At 38.0% G+C, this 17,512-nt stretch overlaps 1 protein-coding gene across 1 annotated transcript in view; it reads right to left on the bottom strand.

Annotated features, from left to right (window-relative positions):
- Positions 1-6,212: 6,212 nt before the first annotated feature.
- The window catches only part of LOC126757448 (transcription factor cwo-like), a 53,985-nt gene continuing 42,685 nt past the window's right edge, over positions 6,213-17,512 (bottom strand). Inside the window, exons 2-4 of the mRNA XM_050471373.1 lie at positions 10,530-10,653; positions 9,195-9,516; positions 6,213-9,126 (exon numbers count right to left, since the gene is read on the bottom strand). Of these exons, the coding sequence (XP_050327330.1) occupies positions 7,664-9,126; positions 9,195-9,516; positions 10,530-10,653 (1,909 nt within the window). The 3' untranslated portion in view covers positions 6,213-7,663. The remainder of the gene's footprint in view (positions 9,127-9,194; positions 9,517-10,529; positions 10,654-17,512) is intronic.

Below are 17,512 nucleotides of genomic sequence, written 5' to 3'. Positions count from 1 at the left end.
AATGAACACGTTCCAGTTGTTAGCTTAATTAACGTTTCATATTGAGCAAACCAATAATAGATTCAGGCGAATCTAGCTCCCTTCTTAATTTCTCCCACTTGAGCTCTCCAATCTTTATAGAGGAATGCCCACCATATCAATTCGATTTATCCTGGCCGTGCTCATGCCATGGATAATAGACGCCGCAATATGCTTGTTCATGGTCACCCCCTATTCTATTAGACCAGCAGATCAAGCGACGCTCCTATTCTCAGCTTTTATAAAGGCCTCCGACTTACTCTGAATGATTGAAGATAGAACTTCGCGCGAACCCGCAGCTCTGCCACCATTCAGGTGTTATCGATAAAATTGATCGGAAATTGGACATAGCTCTCATATAAGTGATATCAGGATTTTCGAACATCCGGTTGACTTTACTCCATATGATTGGTGATGGTGTGTGAGGTACCTTACCCTCTGCGAATGGTAGATACCTTGCCGTGGTGCAGGGGCTTAAGGCAGAAGACCATTGCAGACGACCAAGGACAACGCAAACAACAGCTCATGAAGCTCAGGAGCTAAACGCAAGTTTAGTTTCCTGCATACCCTATCGCCTGATGAGCGAGCGCTGTTTGAGGAGCATGCCAGAGAGGTTTATGATGACATGCCTCATGCAGCGGCGCTCAGCAGGCGACATTCACTGCATCCGCAAATAACGCAGCGAACGCCTCCACAACTCCCCAATGCAGGATCAACTCAGGGGAGTCGCAACGAACTTGCAGCAGGAGGCGCTGGCAGAAGGAAAAGGAGGCTCAGGGGAAGACTGCCCATTCTACCACCAACAGGTCGTCCGGGTGGGCATGATAACCCTCGCAGAAAGGGTATGAGTAGTACCAGCCTAAAATGGTACCTAAGGCTCCTCCAGGAGGGAAGAACTCCTGAGGAAGGGGTCAGAGGCAACATGGCCTTCCTGGCCACGAAAGTGCGTAAAGGCACAAATACCACATCCAGCAGTAAGAGGAGCAGCGGGGCTCGGAGTGGCGCAAAAGTAGCCAGATAACGCCACAGGATCCACCAAACTCCAAAGGCAACGGGGCAACTACGCCCAGGTAGCTGGAGGCCAACTCCATTAAAAGGCATACGAATGGCTGTGCTGCCTCTGAACTACCCGGCGGAGACTCTGGAAGCAGAGGAGCTTACCGCTCTGCAAGATCTCCTCATAAAAAGAGGTGTACAGGGGATGTGAGGACCCGGTAGCCTTCCATGGGGTATACTTCAAGGGCGGGTTCATGCAGGTCGACTGCAAAGATGAAGCAAGCGCCAACTAACTTCGAGAGATCGCTCCTAAGCTAGTGGGCTGGGAAGGTCCCATTCTAAGCGTAAAGAGGGGGGAGGACATCTCGATCATGCACTGTATGATGGTACTCCTCCCAAGAATTGAGGGAAACCTTCACGAGTTTGCTTTGGGGCTCGTCAAGAACCATAACAGAGGAATCATTACCTCGGCCTGGCGAGTGGTAAGAAGGGCTATCGGTTTAGCACGGTAGTCATGAGGACCTACAAGCCGAAGGCTACCGATAAGGAAGACGAGAAGATGCAGGTAAACGAGGAGGCCACTCGTCCTAGCACCAGTAGCAGGTTGCAACTGCGGAGGCCACAGTGGAAGTCCCAGCGGTGGAGCCGATGGTGGGAGAGTTTCTAACCTCTACGCAAGAGCTTCTAGAGAGACTTCAGGACCTAGAGGGTATTGCGAGGGACGGGGCAGATGAGGATCAGTTCCTCATTGAACCGATCCTATAGTGCTCGTAGGTATGGAAATAGCCCAGGTAAACCTGCATCACGCGGCGGATAACCTGGCCATCCTGTTAATACAGGAGCCATGGGTCCACAGAGGAGAGGTCAGGGGCCTCAATTCGGACTGTAACAAGGTAATCTGGGATCTCTCCAGTGGGAGACCCCGAGCTTGTATAGTAGTTAGTTAGAAATATTGATTACTTCTGTATTTCAGAATTCCTAACACAGGACCTGGTCGCAGTGTAGGCCAGAGACAAGGAAGATGCGGACTTCATCCTGAAAGCGGCCTATTTTCCAGGAGACACACATACTGCTCTCCCTGAGGCTGTGCAGGGCTTGGTGAACTATTGCAGGAGGAACAAACTGCTCCTGGTCCTGGGGTGTTATGCGACCGCGTACCACACTGAATGTTGGAGTACAGACTGCAATGCATGAGGTGAGTATCTCCTCGAATTTATTATTATTCATAATTTAAGTATTGAGAATGTAGGATGTAAACCTACATTCGTCACAAGTAACAGGAGAGATGTGCTGAACATCACCCTGAGTAACGAACTCATGTCGGGGGTGGTCGCACAGTGGAGGGTGTCGTCAGAGCCTTCACCGTCAGACCACAGGATCCTGAGATTCGAACGAGGGGTTACGGTCATGCAAATCCCCCCCCAAACGTATTCCCAAAAACACAAATTGGACCACATATCGGGATACGTTAGAGTTAAATCTTAAAGAGGAAGGGAAGCTAGTCAGAGGTACGACGGCCTTGGGACTGGAGAACAGGCTATCTGCTCTGAACCAGGCCGTGACAAGCGCGTATCACTGCAGCTGCCCCCTAAAGATGATCACCAAATGACGCAACTGCCCTGATGGTCAAGAAAACTCTCGGACTCAGATCGAAAGTACGTAAGCTCTTCAACAAAGCCAAGCGTACTGGGAACTGGGAGGAGTACAGAGCAACCTTACTGCCTATAATAAGGAGATTAAGTCTGCAAAGCAGAAGAATTTTAGAAATTTCTCTGCAAACATCTCTTCTACAGCAGCAAGACTGCACAAAGCTCTGGCTAGGGGGAAGACGAACACAGATCTAGCGATTAAAAAATGTGACGGTATTTATACCACCAATGCGGAGGAGAGAGTTACGGCACTCTTGCGAGCGCATTTCCCGGAGATAGTTGAGGAAGACCAGTGTCTACCTGTCGCAGAGCATAAGCCGTCTCGCCTAGATTGTATAGTCGCAAGGAAACTGTTCACTGCGGACTCATTCAGGTGGGCTATGGCCTCGTTCGCCAAATTCAAGTCCCGGGGAGCGGACGGTATCTTTCCAGCATTTCTGCAATAAGGAGATCAGGTTCTACTGTCATACCTTCATCAGCTGATGAGAGATAGCCTGGCGCTGGCGTATATCCCTGAACCATGGAGGACAGGAAAGGTGATCTTTATACCGAAAGTGGGAAGGAAGGACTACTCTCTGGCTAAACCCTTTAGACCGATTAGTCTAACTTCCTTCCTACTAAAGAGTATGGAAAAGATCTTGGATCAAGAAAGAAGGTCGAATGCTCTGATAACGTCACTTCTGCACGCGAATCAGCATGCTTACAGAGCAGGCAGATCGACCAACACTGCTCTGTACCAGCTAACCTCCGAGATACAGTGTTCGCTGGAAGCTGGGGAGGGGACGTTATACGCCTTCTTAGACATCGAAGGTACCTTTGACAACACGTCTCTTCCTTCCCTCACAAGAGCGTGGCAAGGACACTGGAGAAAAGGAATGTGGTGGCTCCGATGCGTAGATGGATTGAGGCCGTACTGCGCACCAGAATAGCTGAGACCACAGTAGGAGATACCAGTACTCGTCTCGGCACTACAAGGGGCTGCCCCCCTTGCTGTGGAGCCTCGTCGTGGACGAACTACTTGTGTTGCTAACTAACAATGGAATCCGCTGCCAAGGACATGCGGACGACATTGTTATCATTGCCAGAGGAAAATTGGAGTGTACTCGTTGCGATATCGTACAGAGGGGACTAGGCCTGGCCAAGGGTTGGCGCAGTAGCGTCGTACTAAACATCGATGGTCTTGAAGACGACCATCGTCCCGTTTACAAGGCACAGGTCTCTGCCTGGCCTCAGGAACCTAACACTCGGGAGCAGAGAGATAGAGATGACCAATATGGTCAAATACCTGTGTCTCACGCTGGATTCCACGTTGCGATCGGATGGTTGTACACCATGGTAGTGCGACCAATTATCACTTATGGAGCGGTGGCTTGGGCTCCGAAAGCATCACAGACGTCGGTAGGACTTCAACTATCGAAGCTGCAAAGGCTCGCCTGCGTCTGTATGACGGGAGCTATGCGGCACTTGAAGTCTTGCTGGAACTCACCCCGCTACACCTGGTAATTGGACAAGTCGCCAAACACACTCTGCTCCAAATGACAGCAGAGGGGACTGGCAAAGGTAAGGAAATCTCTTCCCAACGGATGGAAGAGCTAAGTGGCGTCATACCACTGGCTCTTCTCCCTAGGGATAGCATTACCAAAAAGGTGAAGTTCACTAGGAAGTTTAAGATCACCCTCAGCAGCAAGGCCGAATGGAGCGACCCCGCTCTCGAGCTACTACTTAGGGACAGTACAATCAGGTGGTACAGCGACGGCTTGAAAACTTCAGAGCGAATTGGTGCAGGGGTCGCAGGACCACGCGCAAAACTCTCCATACCTATGGGTAGGTTTTCGAGCATATTCCAAGCAGAGGTATTTGTTATAAGTCGGTGCATAGAGTTAAACCACCTACTAACAGAACACCTGCTAATGGACTGCACAGCAGTCTGTAGACGCAGGATTAAGGCCCTTGGATCCATGTTTCGAAATAGGAATCACATCGCCTCAATAGCACCTATCAGTATATTGGAACTCGTCAACTTGCTGGGACTAGTTGAGACGTTGTGAGTTAGGAGAGGGCACAATAGATCCTAGTTCGCGGTGCAATCCTCATTTAATTATCTATTTATCTATCTACCTTACCTGAGAGCAATTTATTAGTTTGTGACATGTTAATTGTATGTAGATAAAATCGTGTCAATACTGCCAAACTCACATATACTTACTATTTATAAGGATTTTTACTATTCTAACTAGTTTTATGCCGAATATGTTATACAATGAGTATTATTTTTATATAAAATTGCTTCGAAATATTGTATGTTCTCGAGTATGCCTGAACAATGAGTAAATTAATGCAATCAGTCTGTCACTTTCTCTGCCCCCAATATACCCCATAAAATGATTTCCGTTTTCCTCTATTCAGGTTTGTCAAAATGTACATTTTATGAAATGGGCAACTGTTCTTCAAAATTATGTGGTTTAGCACTTAATTAGAATGAAATTGGTCAATATATTAAATATGTATATCTCAAGTCCTAAAATTATAACTGACGCGAACTAAAATGCATAGCTTCAATGTCTAAGTTTATGGTCTTCAATGTAAGTCATGAAGATGCCAAAACACTTGAAGGAATTTCGTCAGCTTGATTCCTGCAAGTTGTAAGAGTATAAAAAGTTTTGTTACACGCGAAGTTAGCCTTTCCTTACTTTTTCTCTTTATCACTTATTTCGATTTCTAATTAGTCATACCTACCAATATATTGTTGCAATTTTGCTTGCAATAAAAACATGAATATTTTCACAATTTCAACATTTATATAAACTTTTATTTCATTAAATTTGTTATCTATTACTGTTCTTAATAATAATGACATACATTTATATATTAGGTGTCCATGTGTAAACATACACGCATATAACATATAAACATGTATATAGTGAACAATAAACTTAACTTTTAAGTTCTGTTGGTAATACATATGTACATATATAATCTAGAATAAAAGTTAGATACACATCGCTACAAACACACACACGAATATAGTATTTTTACAACAGCGTTGTACATGCACACAAATGCTTATGCCTAAGTATAACACACGCGACTTTTTCCAAACTAAACAATATTCGTGGTTTTAAAGTTTTATATAATATACCATACATATAAAGTGTTTATATGTAACTGTACTGTGAATATCGAGAAAAAATAACGTGTTTCTCGAAAGCTAAAACAAAATTGTTAGGTTTCTAAAACAATATGTAAGGGACTCCGCAATGAAAAACTCACTGCTTCAGCACGTTTATTTGAAGACAATTTTAAATATTATTTTAAAATTTGGTGGGAACGTTCTTGTTTAACACTACACTCTCTTTATAAATGTACGTAAGTTTATACCAAGCCCGCTTGTACCTAAATTTAATTCCATTTTGTTTTCCTATTAATTTAATTAATACGGTGTGATCATGACTTCAGCTTAGTTACTCAAGTTGCGTTAATGGCAAAAGAGCTCAATTTATTTAACAACAAAATATCACTTCTTCTGTACAGGTATTGTTTCAATTGTACATTACGATTTACCAATTTATATATAGAAAAACGTGCAAACGTGCATGGGTTTTGAGCTCATCAGATATAATCCAACTATACAAAAAGTTTTGCATATATTGTACCTGAACTCATAGAATATTGGTTGAATCGTTTCACAGAAGATAATATGCATTATATTTTTGTGGTCTTGCCGTGAAAGTATAATAAAAAAATATAAAAAGAGGCAAAGTTTTTTATTTTGTGGCATGTAAAAAAGTTAAGAAAATGGTATTTATGTATAAATTAAACTGCTCTAATAATTATTTGTTGAATAATATTGCTAAAGCTACATTTCAATACAAAATATACATATTCGTTAACATTTAAAATAGCTTGTATCCATAATTATTTCATGTATGTATGTATACAATTTCTTATAACAAGCAGATACTCTAAAAATATTCCATTTTATCGAATATTATTCCCCTTAGCAAATAAAAACAAATATTCCATAACTTTAGTACTAACTTAATTTCCTTCGCGAAAAGAAAACATTTTACAATTTTACTTACTTTGATAAACTATTTTGTTTGAGAAGAAATATGTTACACAAAATATCCTACAAATTTTACTCCAAGAAGTAACATTAACTTATTATTTTGTATGAGTAATTGTAAACCTATTTCTCTAACAAAGTCACGTCATTTATTATTATTTTTCTTTCTCATTGTAGCTTTTGACTAGTAGCATTTGTTTTTTATTTAATACACAGCAAATGTAACTTGTGTTTAGTCCTACATTTTAAAAAACTTGGCTGCCCTACTCATATACAAGTAAAAACTTACATACATTTATACCAAATAACTAACTAAAATTAGCTTTCAATTGCACACTCATTGCTCTGCAGCTATCCCAGTCCGTGAACAGAAAAATTCAGTATCTAAAAGTTTGTAAATAATTTATTGTTTGCCATTTTTATACGTTTTGTAATAGTTGCTGTTATGTCCTTTAGAAAAGACGAAACCTCATTAAACTCTTCAATTTCAGAGTCAGTAGTATTTACAATTATTAATAAATTCTTTCCTCGTTTGTTTGCTTAGTTTTGTTTCATATTTATTCTTCGCCCGCATAATCAATATCATTTTGAAATAACTGTAAACATTCTAGCTGTCAGTCAGGTAGTCGTAGCCTATCCAGTTCGAAATGTCGTTGCTGTAATAGCGGACTACGTGCAGCTTAGTGTGTGGACGATAACTAGCTACTTGTTGCAGACTGACGCTGGGTTCAAAGTACCTTTACTGTTTCATCCTATTTCACAGATGTCTGAGGTAGTGCTGTTCCTTGTAGTAGTAATTGAGGATTTAGCCTTGTCATGAAGACAAACGACCAGTGCGTGAAACGCTTTGCACCATATACTTTCGTGCGCCTGCGCACAGTTGTTGCAGTTATTGTAATATGTTTTTAACTGATATTGGAATATATTCTCGTGATTACCAACCGTTACTGATGCTCTCTAATTTAGCTTTGGTCACAGCTGCCACATTGGCTGCCGCAGCCGCTGCCGTCGAGGATACCGTGCCGTTAACAGGAGGCAATTGCTGTTTGCCCACCACTACAGCGGCCGCTGCAGCAGCGGCAGCAAGTATCGATGTTGATGATGAGGTGGGCATAAAATTTACATTAATATTTATTGGATGCACTACCGGCATCGACGCATAATTCTTTTCCAGTAGATCGGCGCCATTAAGAAATGGAACTAACACGTTATAATCAATATTTAGTGGTATGTAGTAAGTACCTTGACCGTGTAAAGCAAAGATCGGTACAGCGAAAGAACGCGACGATTGTAAATTCGGTGATACGTGGGTAGTGCTGCTGGGGGTACTAAAATGTGACTTCGCACCTCCAAAGCCGGGTTGTGCACTTAATTCAGTTTTGATGTCGGCGAAACTAAAGGGTTTTTCATCGCGCGTGCTCAGCATGCTATTAGTGGTGGTGGGGGGACGTGTGTCACAGTCGTCCAAAGCGATATTGCTATTGGCGCTTGTGCCCGCTGCCAACACTGCAGCTGCAGCCTCTGCCATTTTACGTTTCTTTGCTATAATTGGTGCAATTTCGGGCTCGGTGCCATCCTTCGAATGTTCAGACAAGGAGTGAGTGTGTGAATGTTCGCTTTGTAGAAGTGGCGGTGCCGGACAATGTTCGCTAGATGTCTCTTCGTCATGCAGTTCGTGATTAAAACGCTCTTTTATATGATTTTTGTACTTATAGTTATTGTTGTGCTCAATATCGTGTGATGATTCAGAGAAATTCCGCATACGCGCTGACAACAAACTATCCGAATTATGTTGATGATGACTCAGGTGAGCGTGATGATGCAGCAATGAATCGCGTGGTGGAGGTGAATGCATATTGGACGTATCAGTATGTAAGAGCGGTTCTCGCGATGATTCAAAATCGTGATTACTGGATTCGTTATGGTGATTCAATATCGCCGGCCCCGTAGAAGTTATTACGGGAGCCTGATGTGGACGTAGTTGCGAACTGTTCGTTGGACCTCCGCCTACTACCAAAACACCGTTGTTAGGCACGGCCGTCGTCGTGCTAATAGTGTTATTCAAAGACGTTGTCGTCGATGAAGTGGTTGAGTTGCTAGCTGCATTGGTCTGGCTGCCGCTACTATTATGCTCATGTACGATACTACTGTTAGTGTTATTGTTAACCGCAACAGCAGCAGCTGCGGCAGCAACATTGCGTTGCATTTGATTTAAATGATTGCGGAAACTCAAATCTTTAACATCATTATGGTCATTGCTCTGCTCAATATCCGAATTGCCTAGCATGTCACGCAATTGACAAAGTGGCGCAGCCGTGTGATATGCTTGATGCGGACTACCGCTCGATGCACTCACATTATCTGGTATATGACAACTACGTGATTTATAACAGTCATCTGAAGAAATTAATAGAAATCAGACTTTTAATATATGAAACAGAGAAATAAAAAATCGTTACACATACTTTTCATCAACTCCACGCAGTGCTCCTGCAGACGTGCCACCAAGCGGTAACAAAACTCCTCCATGTGACTCTCGTAGAGGAACTTGGCGGCCTCTTTCATACAGTCCGTATAACCCATTCGGTACTCGTTGTCCTTCTGGATGCATTCGCTTTGTAAATGTTTTAAATGTCTAATGGCCATTTCGATGATCTCTGTTTTCTCAATACGACCACGACCCTTGCGTTGATACTGAGGTGGAATGAGTCGTGAAAGGTCTGCCAAGCAGGAATTCATGCGATCGCGTCTTCGTTTCTCAATGATGCGATGAGATAAGGGATCTTGCTGTTAATGAGCAAGCGCATATTGATATAGTTTGAAATCGAGACAAAATAAAACAAAAATTTGTTATTAGATTTGCGATACAAATTTAAATTAAATAGAATATTCGAATAAGTAAAACAACAATTATTGAAAAAGAAAAGAAGTAGTGTTAGCTTTATTTTATTGTTATTTTACCATGAATGCCATAGTAAAATATGATGTAACTTTATTTCAAAAATTTCCAAAATTTTCTTAAGCTACCAATTTAATTAATCCTCTAACATAAGTATTTATTCCTCAATATAAATGTATGTGTGTTTTTACGTGTTCCGTGTTTTGATATGTGCGTGAACAAATGAGAGCACTGGGTGTGCATTACTCCGTGGTATATGTATGTATAATTTTATTTAAACCAATAGTGAATAATGATATGAATTTCGATACATACAGATGCATATTTAATACTTAATATAAATTATTTTGCTAAGCAAGTCAGTACATGTATGTTGAGCATGAAGAGCATTGGAGTCAAAAGCGGTCGTGTCCACAGTTCATTTTTTTATAAACATTCGATAATGTGTACATACATATATGTATGTATATATACATTTGAACATATATGTATGTATATTTGCTTTCTGGTTTTTATGATTCTGTGCGATGATGCAGAACATTTGTACGAGTATGTGCGCGGCCGCTGCTAACTACTGAGTGAAGAGGTTTCACAGTAAAGACCATTTCCTTTTAATATTCACCGTCTTCATTACTTCCTGTCTTTTTATTGTACCATGCCCTGTAGCGAATAGCTCTAAGCTCCCTCACCACATATTATATTTTAGAATAACCATACGAGCAATGAGCCTAACGTTACGTAATACGTGAGCAGTATAGGTACGAATATAAGTATATAAACTTCATCTTCCCGGGTCGGGTTAATTCGAATTGTTTTTGAATAGTACAAGTATTTCGTTTGCGCTCATCACTTGGGTTGAATGCTAAATTTTTTACAAAAGAAAGGTAAGGAAAATATTTACCCTCGAAGTTTTATTACGTCTTCCGGTGGCATATTCTGCATCATCCTCGCTGTATGCTGTAGCTGATGTGGAAAAATTTAAGCTAGATTCTGTGCAATAAGGAAAACTGGATACTGCTGCTTCGCTATAATTTGTTCATATGTAAAAAAGGAGGAAGAATAAAGGTGAGTAAAATGGTCGAACGACAAGTAAAATTTTAGATTAAATTGTGTACACTTTATTGAAAAAGAATTGTTTCAATTAAAATAAGTAGATAAATAGGCATGTACATATATTTTAGTTTACAATATAAAGTGTCTATATAGAAGCCTATGATGTTTTAAAATAATTGTTAAACTATAAATACCGCTGATATACATACATATGTATGTATATCATATTATGTTTATATGCGATATCATTTTATTTAATACTAATTTATTGGATTAACATGGTAAAGGATCTTTATTGTTTTCACTTCAATTTTAATAATTTTTAATAAACACATATTTTTTAATAATTTAAATAAATCTATTACTATTTTGTTCTTACAGTATTTCATTTTATACTTATTGGCAATTAAAATTCAAGCATCCATTTGTGTTATGAAGTTTCAATTATTTTATACAAATAGAAAAAAGTGTCGATCATTTTAATCCGGCTGTCATTGAAATGTACCTTTTACTGGGCCAATATTATCTTATTGCACGTCGATATATGTATGTACATATGTACATGTATGCATGTACTGCTGTACTAACGTAGCTCGAATGGGAAGTTTCAGTTTTTACTTATGGATAGTTTCTATGTATTTTTATGTTAAATTATATAATTATTATATTAAATGAGTTGAAACATTTTTAATTAATCGTGCATTATAAAATCGATAAAAAGCCGGAAATGCGATTATAGCAGAGGTGGAAAATTTTTATTTAAGAGTGACTCATACTAGGTAAAAAGAACTTGAGTTAAAAATGTATTCAAAAACTGACGTTCGACTCTTGGATGCATACATATGAGCATATGTACATACTTATGTGCAACGTTGGACGCTCGGAAAATTAAAACCTTCAGAAATAATGAAACGCTTTCAGTTTCGGAGCGCCATATTCTATTAGCGTTTCAAGATCAGTACGTTTTGGATACGCCAAACCTTCGTCGATAACTTAGAAGTCCTCAATGATCCGTGAATATAAATCCCTTATTTGCCTTAAAATACTATGGTTTTCTTCAACTTTAATGATATATTACACTATTACAAAACATTGCAACAGTGAAACTTAAGGGGCTATACCAGTGTAACCCATGAAAAATTAGGCGATTATCGTAAATTAAAAAAAAGTACTTGATCGAATGTTTCGAAGTTCTTTGGACTTAAAGAGGTATATTTTCAGCTATATTTTAATTTTTTTTTTTTTAAATATTGTAAAATAACGGAGTTATGTGCTATCTTCGGAGGTGCCAAAACAAAAAATTAGTAGCTGAAACAAAAAAATCAAAAAGGTTATTAATGTTCAAGGTATTTCCTATACAATAATCTACGATTTTTGAAAAATATCTAAAATTAACAAAATGACGTAGTCCTGAAAAAAGTGTCGTTTTTTAGGTAATGAATGGGCTTTTTTAATGCTAAATTGACAATTCTTTACCAATCAAAAATATCGTAGATCATTGTATAGTAAATATATTCAAGAATACTCAGTTTCAATTTGAAGTCGATCGTCGGTCAACAATTTCTCGTTGAGTTATGATGTCAGCAATTTTGTAAAATGTCGTTTCGGGAAAAACTCGTTTAAAGTTTCAACTATCCTATTTATACAAATAGTCCAGTCATTTAAGCTTAAATTAGGTAAGAATCTCGGAATTCGATATACCCATTTATAATAAATACTTGTATATTGACACCCTAAAGTTGTCTCAAAACCTACATATGGTAGGGTATACCCGAGGTGAACTTACTATAATGACTGGACTACTACAAGCGATCGCTCTTTAGAAAGCTTCCATTAAAAAACTATTCATGATACGACCTTACCGATTTCACAGGATATTTTTTAAAATATGAACTATCGAAGCAGCAAAAAAACTCGATTTTTTGAAAGTGAGCAACATGAATTCATACAGAAATTAATTTCAAGAGAAAAGTACGTAGAAGGGTGAAAGTACAAAATGTTGTTAAATAGGCTTAAAAGCCGAAACGTGTGAACGTCCGCGTTCATATTATTTTTTCCTGTATTATCCATGAAGGCAATTTGCCCTGCTATTATTTTGATAACAGCTGTATGTAACATTTCTAACATTTGCTTTTCTATTGCACGATTTGTAGATATCCGTATAGTTTGCAGATGTGTAGGTAAGTATCAACCCTACAAGAAACTTCTGCTGGGTTCACGAATACACTCACATTTGTTGTCGGGCGTGACATTGACCGTCACTGGGATTGTTAAAAAGATACACCTACGCCTTCTAATGCTCTTTTGAAAATATTTAATAGAAACTTTGCTCAGCTTTGCCTGTCAAAAGGTCGGTAAAATGATTGTCATTTTTCTTGCAGGGAAGCTAATACTAACACTTACGAATCATTGGCGCTATAGTTCGCCGATTGACAAGTGAAGCAGTAATTCAGACCGTATGCCATCGAAAAAAAGTAAAAAAAGCGCAAAACAAATAATAAAGAAAAACACAAAACAAAAAATATAAATACAATCGAATACAGGACTAATAAGTGTGTGTAGAAGGAATAGGAAAGAAAAGTGCAATGAAGGCAAAACGATTGCAAAACAACTAAAGCAAATCAATTTTACAGTTATATTCATTAAGAACATGAATAAGAAGACACTGCGAAAATAATATTAAAAAACAGCAGATGGATGTTTTTAATTTCAACATTTGATTTCTTAATGTTTTTTGTTTAAGGTTAAGAATCGAGTATAATTTATGAGAATTAAAAGGCAATAAAATGTTGATCATTATTTTAAACAATTAATAATTTTAAATACATATACTAAGTTTATAAATGCTTTTGTTTATTTGTTAATCCAAAATGCTTAGAATACTTTTTATATACATATAGTATATACATACATATGTATGTATGTATGTAATTTTAACCCAAACACAAATAATCGAGTGTGTCGAAAACAACAGTAGTATTGACCTCGTTTTGCTTAAATTTACTACGTGGCTTGCTGCGACAGCAACAGCGTATGAGTAATATTTAAGTCATGCCACATTATTAGAGTATGTACATACTTACATATACATACATACATACGTATATGGTATATAAAGAATCAACCATTCCATACCAGCTATAGTGGCACTTAATAAAGACAAGGCAAGTGCCTTTATAAGTTTACATACTTGTATATAAGTTTACATATGTATATGTAACACATGTATACATAAGTATATAGACATATGTTTGTATATTTTGGTGTGCATATGCCTTTACATATCGTCACCTGAAATGCAAAATAACGTAACAACATTTTCGGAAATTTACAGTGGCATGAATTAAACACGACATAAAATGGAACAAGAGTGAAAAACAATTTTAATATTGGTTAAAACTGGTTCATATATGAGCGCAGAAACTGAAAATGTTAGACATACATACATAAGTATGTAATATTATGTTTGTAATTTGAAGGAGTGAATCAAAGCAATAAGACGCTCAATTTCGAATTTTTTGATGATACGTTATTTTGCATTTCAGGTGACGATATGTATGTTCAATGTAATTTACGTAAAAAACAATGTTTGGTAGATTAAATTTTTAAATCCAACAGGTTGCAAAATACATAAATAGTATTATAGGTTAGTACGACAAAAATAAAACATAGCTTGATTAGCCCAAAATAAAAAAACTGTACATTTTTATGCAGGTAAAAAGAAGTTTACTAAATTCTTAATTAATGTTTAATAATAAATAAGTTTTATATCGCTGTTCTCAGTTTACCACTAATACTACTTCTGTTTTCGTCCATGTAAAATCTGTCAAAAACTTAGATTCCACTCATTATAATCGGTGCCTGCTCTAGTTTAATCGATGTTTTTGGAAGACATATTTTGCAGGTCCTAAATTGTCACTTGATATTCGTTTACATTCCATATATAAATACAGCTGTCGCTTGATATTCACATATTAGGGGGATTCTCTTGCTCTTGCAAAACCTTGCACGGTGCAGAAATTGCAGAATTTTCCTGTTGGTGCAACGGCACAACAACAAACACACGCAGAAAATTATTTGCAATGGCTATAAATATGTCAGACCAAAACCGTCGTGCCGTCATATATCACTAGATTCTGCAATGGGTGCTCTCTTGGGCTTGCATATTTCGGTATAGGATTTTTGCATTTTGTGTCATCGTGCAATCTTGCAAGCGCAAGAGAATGCCGCTATTGATAGTTGTCAGTGAAAACTTATTGAAAACACATATTGTCGGTCCGAACGACTTAGTGTCCACAACATACAAATGTGTTTTCAAAATGTTTTTAATGTCGGTCCGAACATAGTATAAGTAATATCATAATAAAATCGAGTAAAACGCAGTCCAAATAATGTTTGCTCTAATAATGTCAAATTAATTTTACTACTACAAATTCGTTCTCTAACATCGAACTCTATGGAAGATCTCGTGCGGCGTGCATGATTGCGCTGCACGCGTGCAGTCGCCATCAACAATTGAGAGTGGCAACTAATTGCGACCAACGACGTCAAAGCTTTTACGTACGACGTCAAACATTTATTTCCGAAATAGACTCATGCATTTTCTGTGTGCGGAGCGAAAACGTTTTCAATTGTATACTACACAAACGAGATCACTCGTTTAATTCATGAAAACGTACGTGTTGGGTAGTGTCCAACAACTGTTACGTTACGTTGACTGGGGCCGGCGCTGACACATTAATTCATTTATACATATAGTATGTATATACAATCTATGTAAATAATTGTTTTTTTTTTCATTTTGTGGTCAAATGTATCAAAAAAAGACATTACAAACAAATAATAGTTGCAGATGAGCTGTCATGCCGTCTGTGGCAACAAAACGATGTTAATTTCGATGTCATCGAATCTTCGGCTAGTTGCCAGATGGTATTAAGTAATTGTTCATAGTAATAAACAAACTCTTAAAGGTGTGGCGAACTTTGCGTCAGCACTCGACAACAAATTGTACAATCAAATACAATTTTATGTTAGCTACAATTTGTTTGATCCGGTCTCAATAAATGGTGAACTTAGGTAACGAAATATTGTTTGTTGTATTTCTAAATATTGTTTCAAAAACTATTATTTTTTGAACAACTTACTTTAGGTGTTTATACTGTTGTATACATTAAGCTTGGATTTTGTCATAAACAATAATGCATGTGAAAATTCGTGAAGATATCTCGTCAAATAAAAAAAGTTTTCCGTACAATTGATCAGTTTGTATGTCAGCTTATGCTATAGTGGAAAAAAAGGTGGAAGTGTATGTATATGCCAAACCCCTGTGGCGATGATACAAAAAGCAACCGTGATGGTCTGGGAGTGTTTTTGGTATGGCGTTGGAGCATTAATGAGGATAGATGGTAGAATGGACCAATGTTCATACCTCAACATTCTCAAAAATACTATGGAACCGTTCGAATCAATGCTTGTGAACTAAAAACATATTGGCTCACTGCAGAAAGTTTGATGTCCTGAGCTGGACAAGAAACTCATTAAAAATTTATGGAGCCATGTAAAGAATGCCGATTTCTAGCAAAATATTCAAAAATGCTAAGAAACTTTGGACTGGGACCGAGGACTTTGTACGCAATTTCAAAAAGTTGATGCCTGAAATAGTGGAAAGTTTGTACTGGCGATGCAAAGCAGTAGTCTTAAATTGTACACCACTAAAAGTGTTAACGTTAAAAAATTCTACGGATCATTTATATCTTTGCCTTGAACTATGGGTCAACCCGGTTTTGAGCCAGCGATTTTTATGGCGAAGTTTAAAAATTAAAATCAGGTCCAGGACGGACAGAATAAATGTGATATAGTTTAATCTTACCGATTCCGAAAAAATTGTACCTACTTATTAAAATTCATTCGGATATGTGGATAACTCGACGAACAAATTTTTATGATCCCTAAAAAACTTTGTTTCCCACTTTTTCTTCTATTGCATTAAATTAGGATTTAAATTTATCATGAGATAAATATTGATTTTCTAAGCGTTACAATTTATGAGAAAGTTTCCATTACCTCCTGATATAGCAAGAAAATGTACGAAATTAATAAAATAAAATTAAGTAATTCATATAAATACTTCGTAATACCGACGCGAGGGGCCCTCCTCGCAAACGAGCGAATTAGCCGAGTCATAAAAGGCAAGAGAGTTTTAAGCGTTGCGATCTTAAGCTGCTCAGCTACAGAAAAAAAAATTTCAACAGCCGAAATTAAGAATTAGATTAAAGTTTATAATTATTAAATGTTACTTGTTAAGAGTAGATAAAATAATTTTTTTAATGGTAAAGAGTGAGTCTGTTAGATCAAATGCTGGAATGAGAATTGAAATCAAGACATATACGGCAGATACTTCGTTTAACTCAAAATTTTGTTCCACGAAAATTTCAAAAGTAAGGATCTAAACTGCCTGCTAGAGCGAGCGGGAACGTCAAAATTAATATCAGATGATAAGAGAGATGGGCTACAGACTCACCCATTCATAAGTTTTACAAGAAATATTATACCAAGCGTCTCCCTACGACTAGCGACTGTCGGTAGATTTATAAGTTTTAAACGGTTAGTGTAAGGAAGATTCAAACTGGAATCCGAATGCAAATGATTTAAGGCAAAAAAGTAGAAATTGTTTTTGAACGGACTCTAACTTAAGCGAATGGACTTGGTAACAGGGTTCAAACCACAAGCATACTCTAATATGGGCCCAACCAGAGATGTAAAAGATTTTTTGTGGTAAGCGGATCTCTAAATTCTTTAGACCAACGTTTAACAAAACTAAGAGCGCCTTTA

The sequence above is a fragment of the Bactrocera neohumeralis genome, chromosome 2 (assembly GCF_024586455.1).
Source record: "Bactrocera neohumeralis isolate Rockhampton chromosome 2, APGP_CSIRO_Bneo_wtdbg2-racon-allhic-juicebox.fasta_v2, whole genome shotgun sequence".
NCBI classification, from domain to species: domain Eukaryota; kingdom Metazoa; phylum Arthropoda; class Insecta; order Diptera; family Tephritidae; genus Bactrocera; species Bactrocera neohumeralis.
This window is presented reverse-complemented; position numbering and strand designations above follow the sequence as displayed.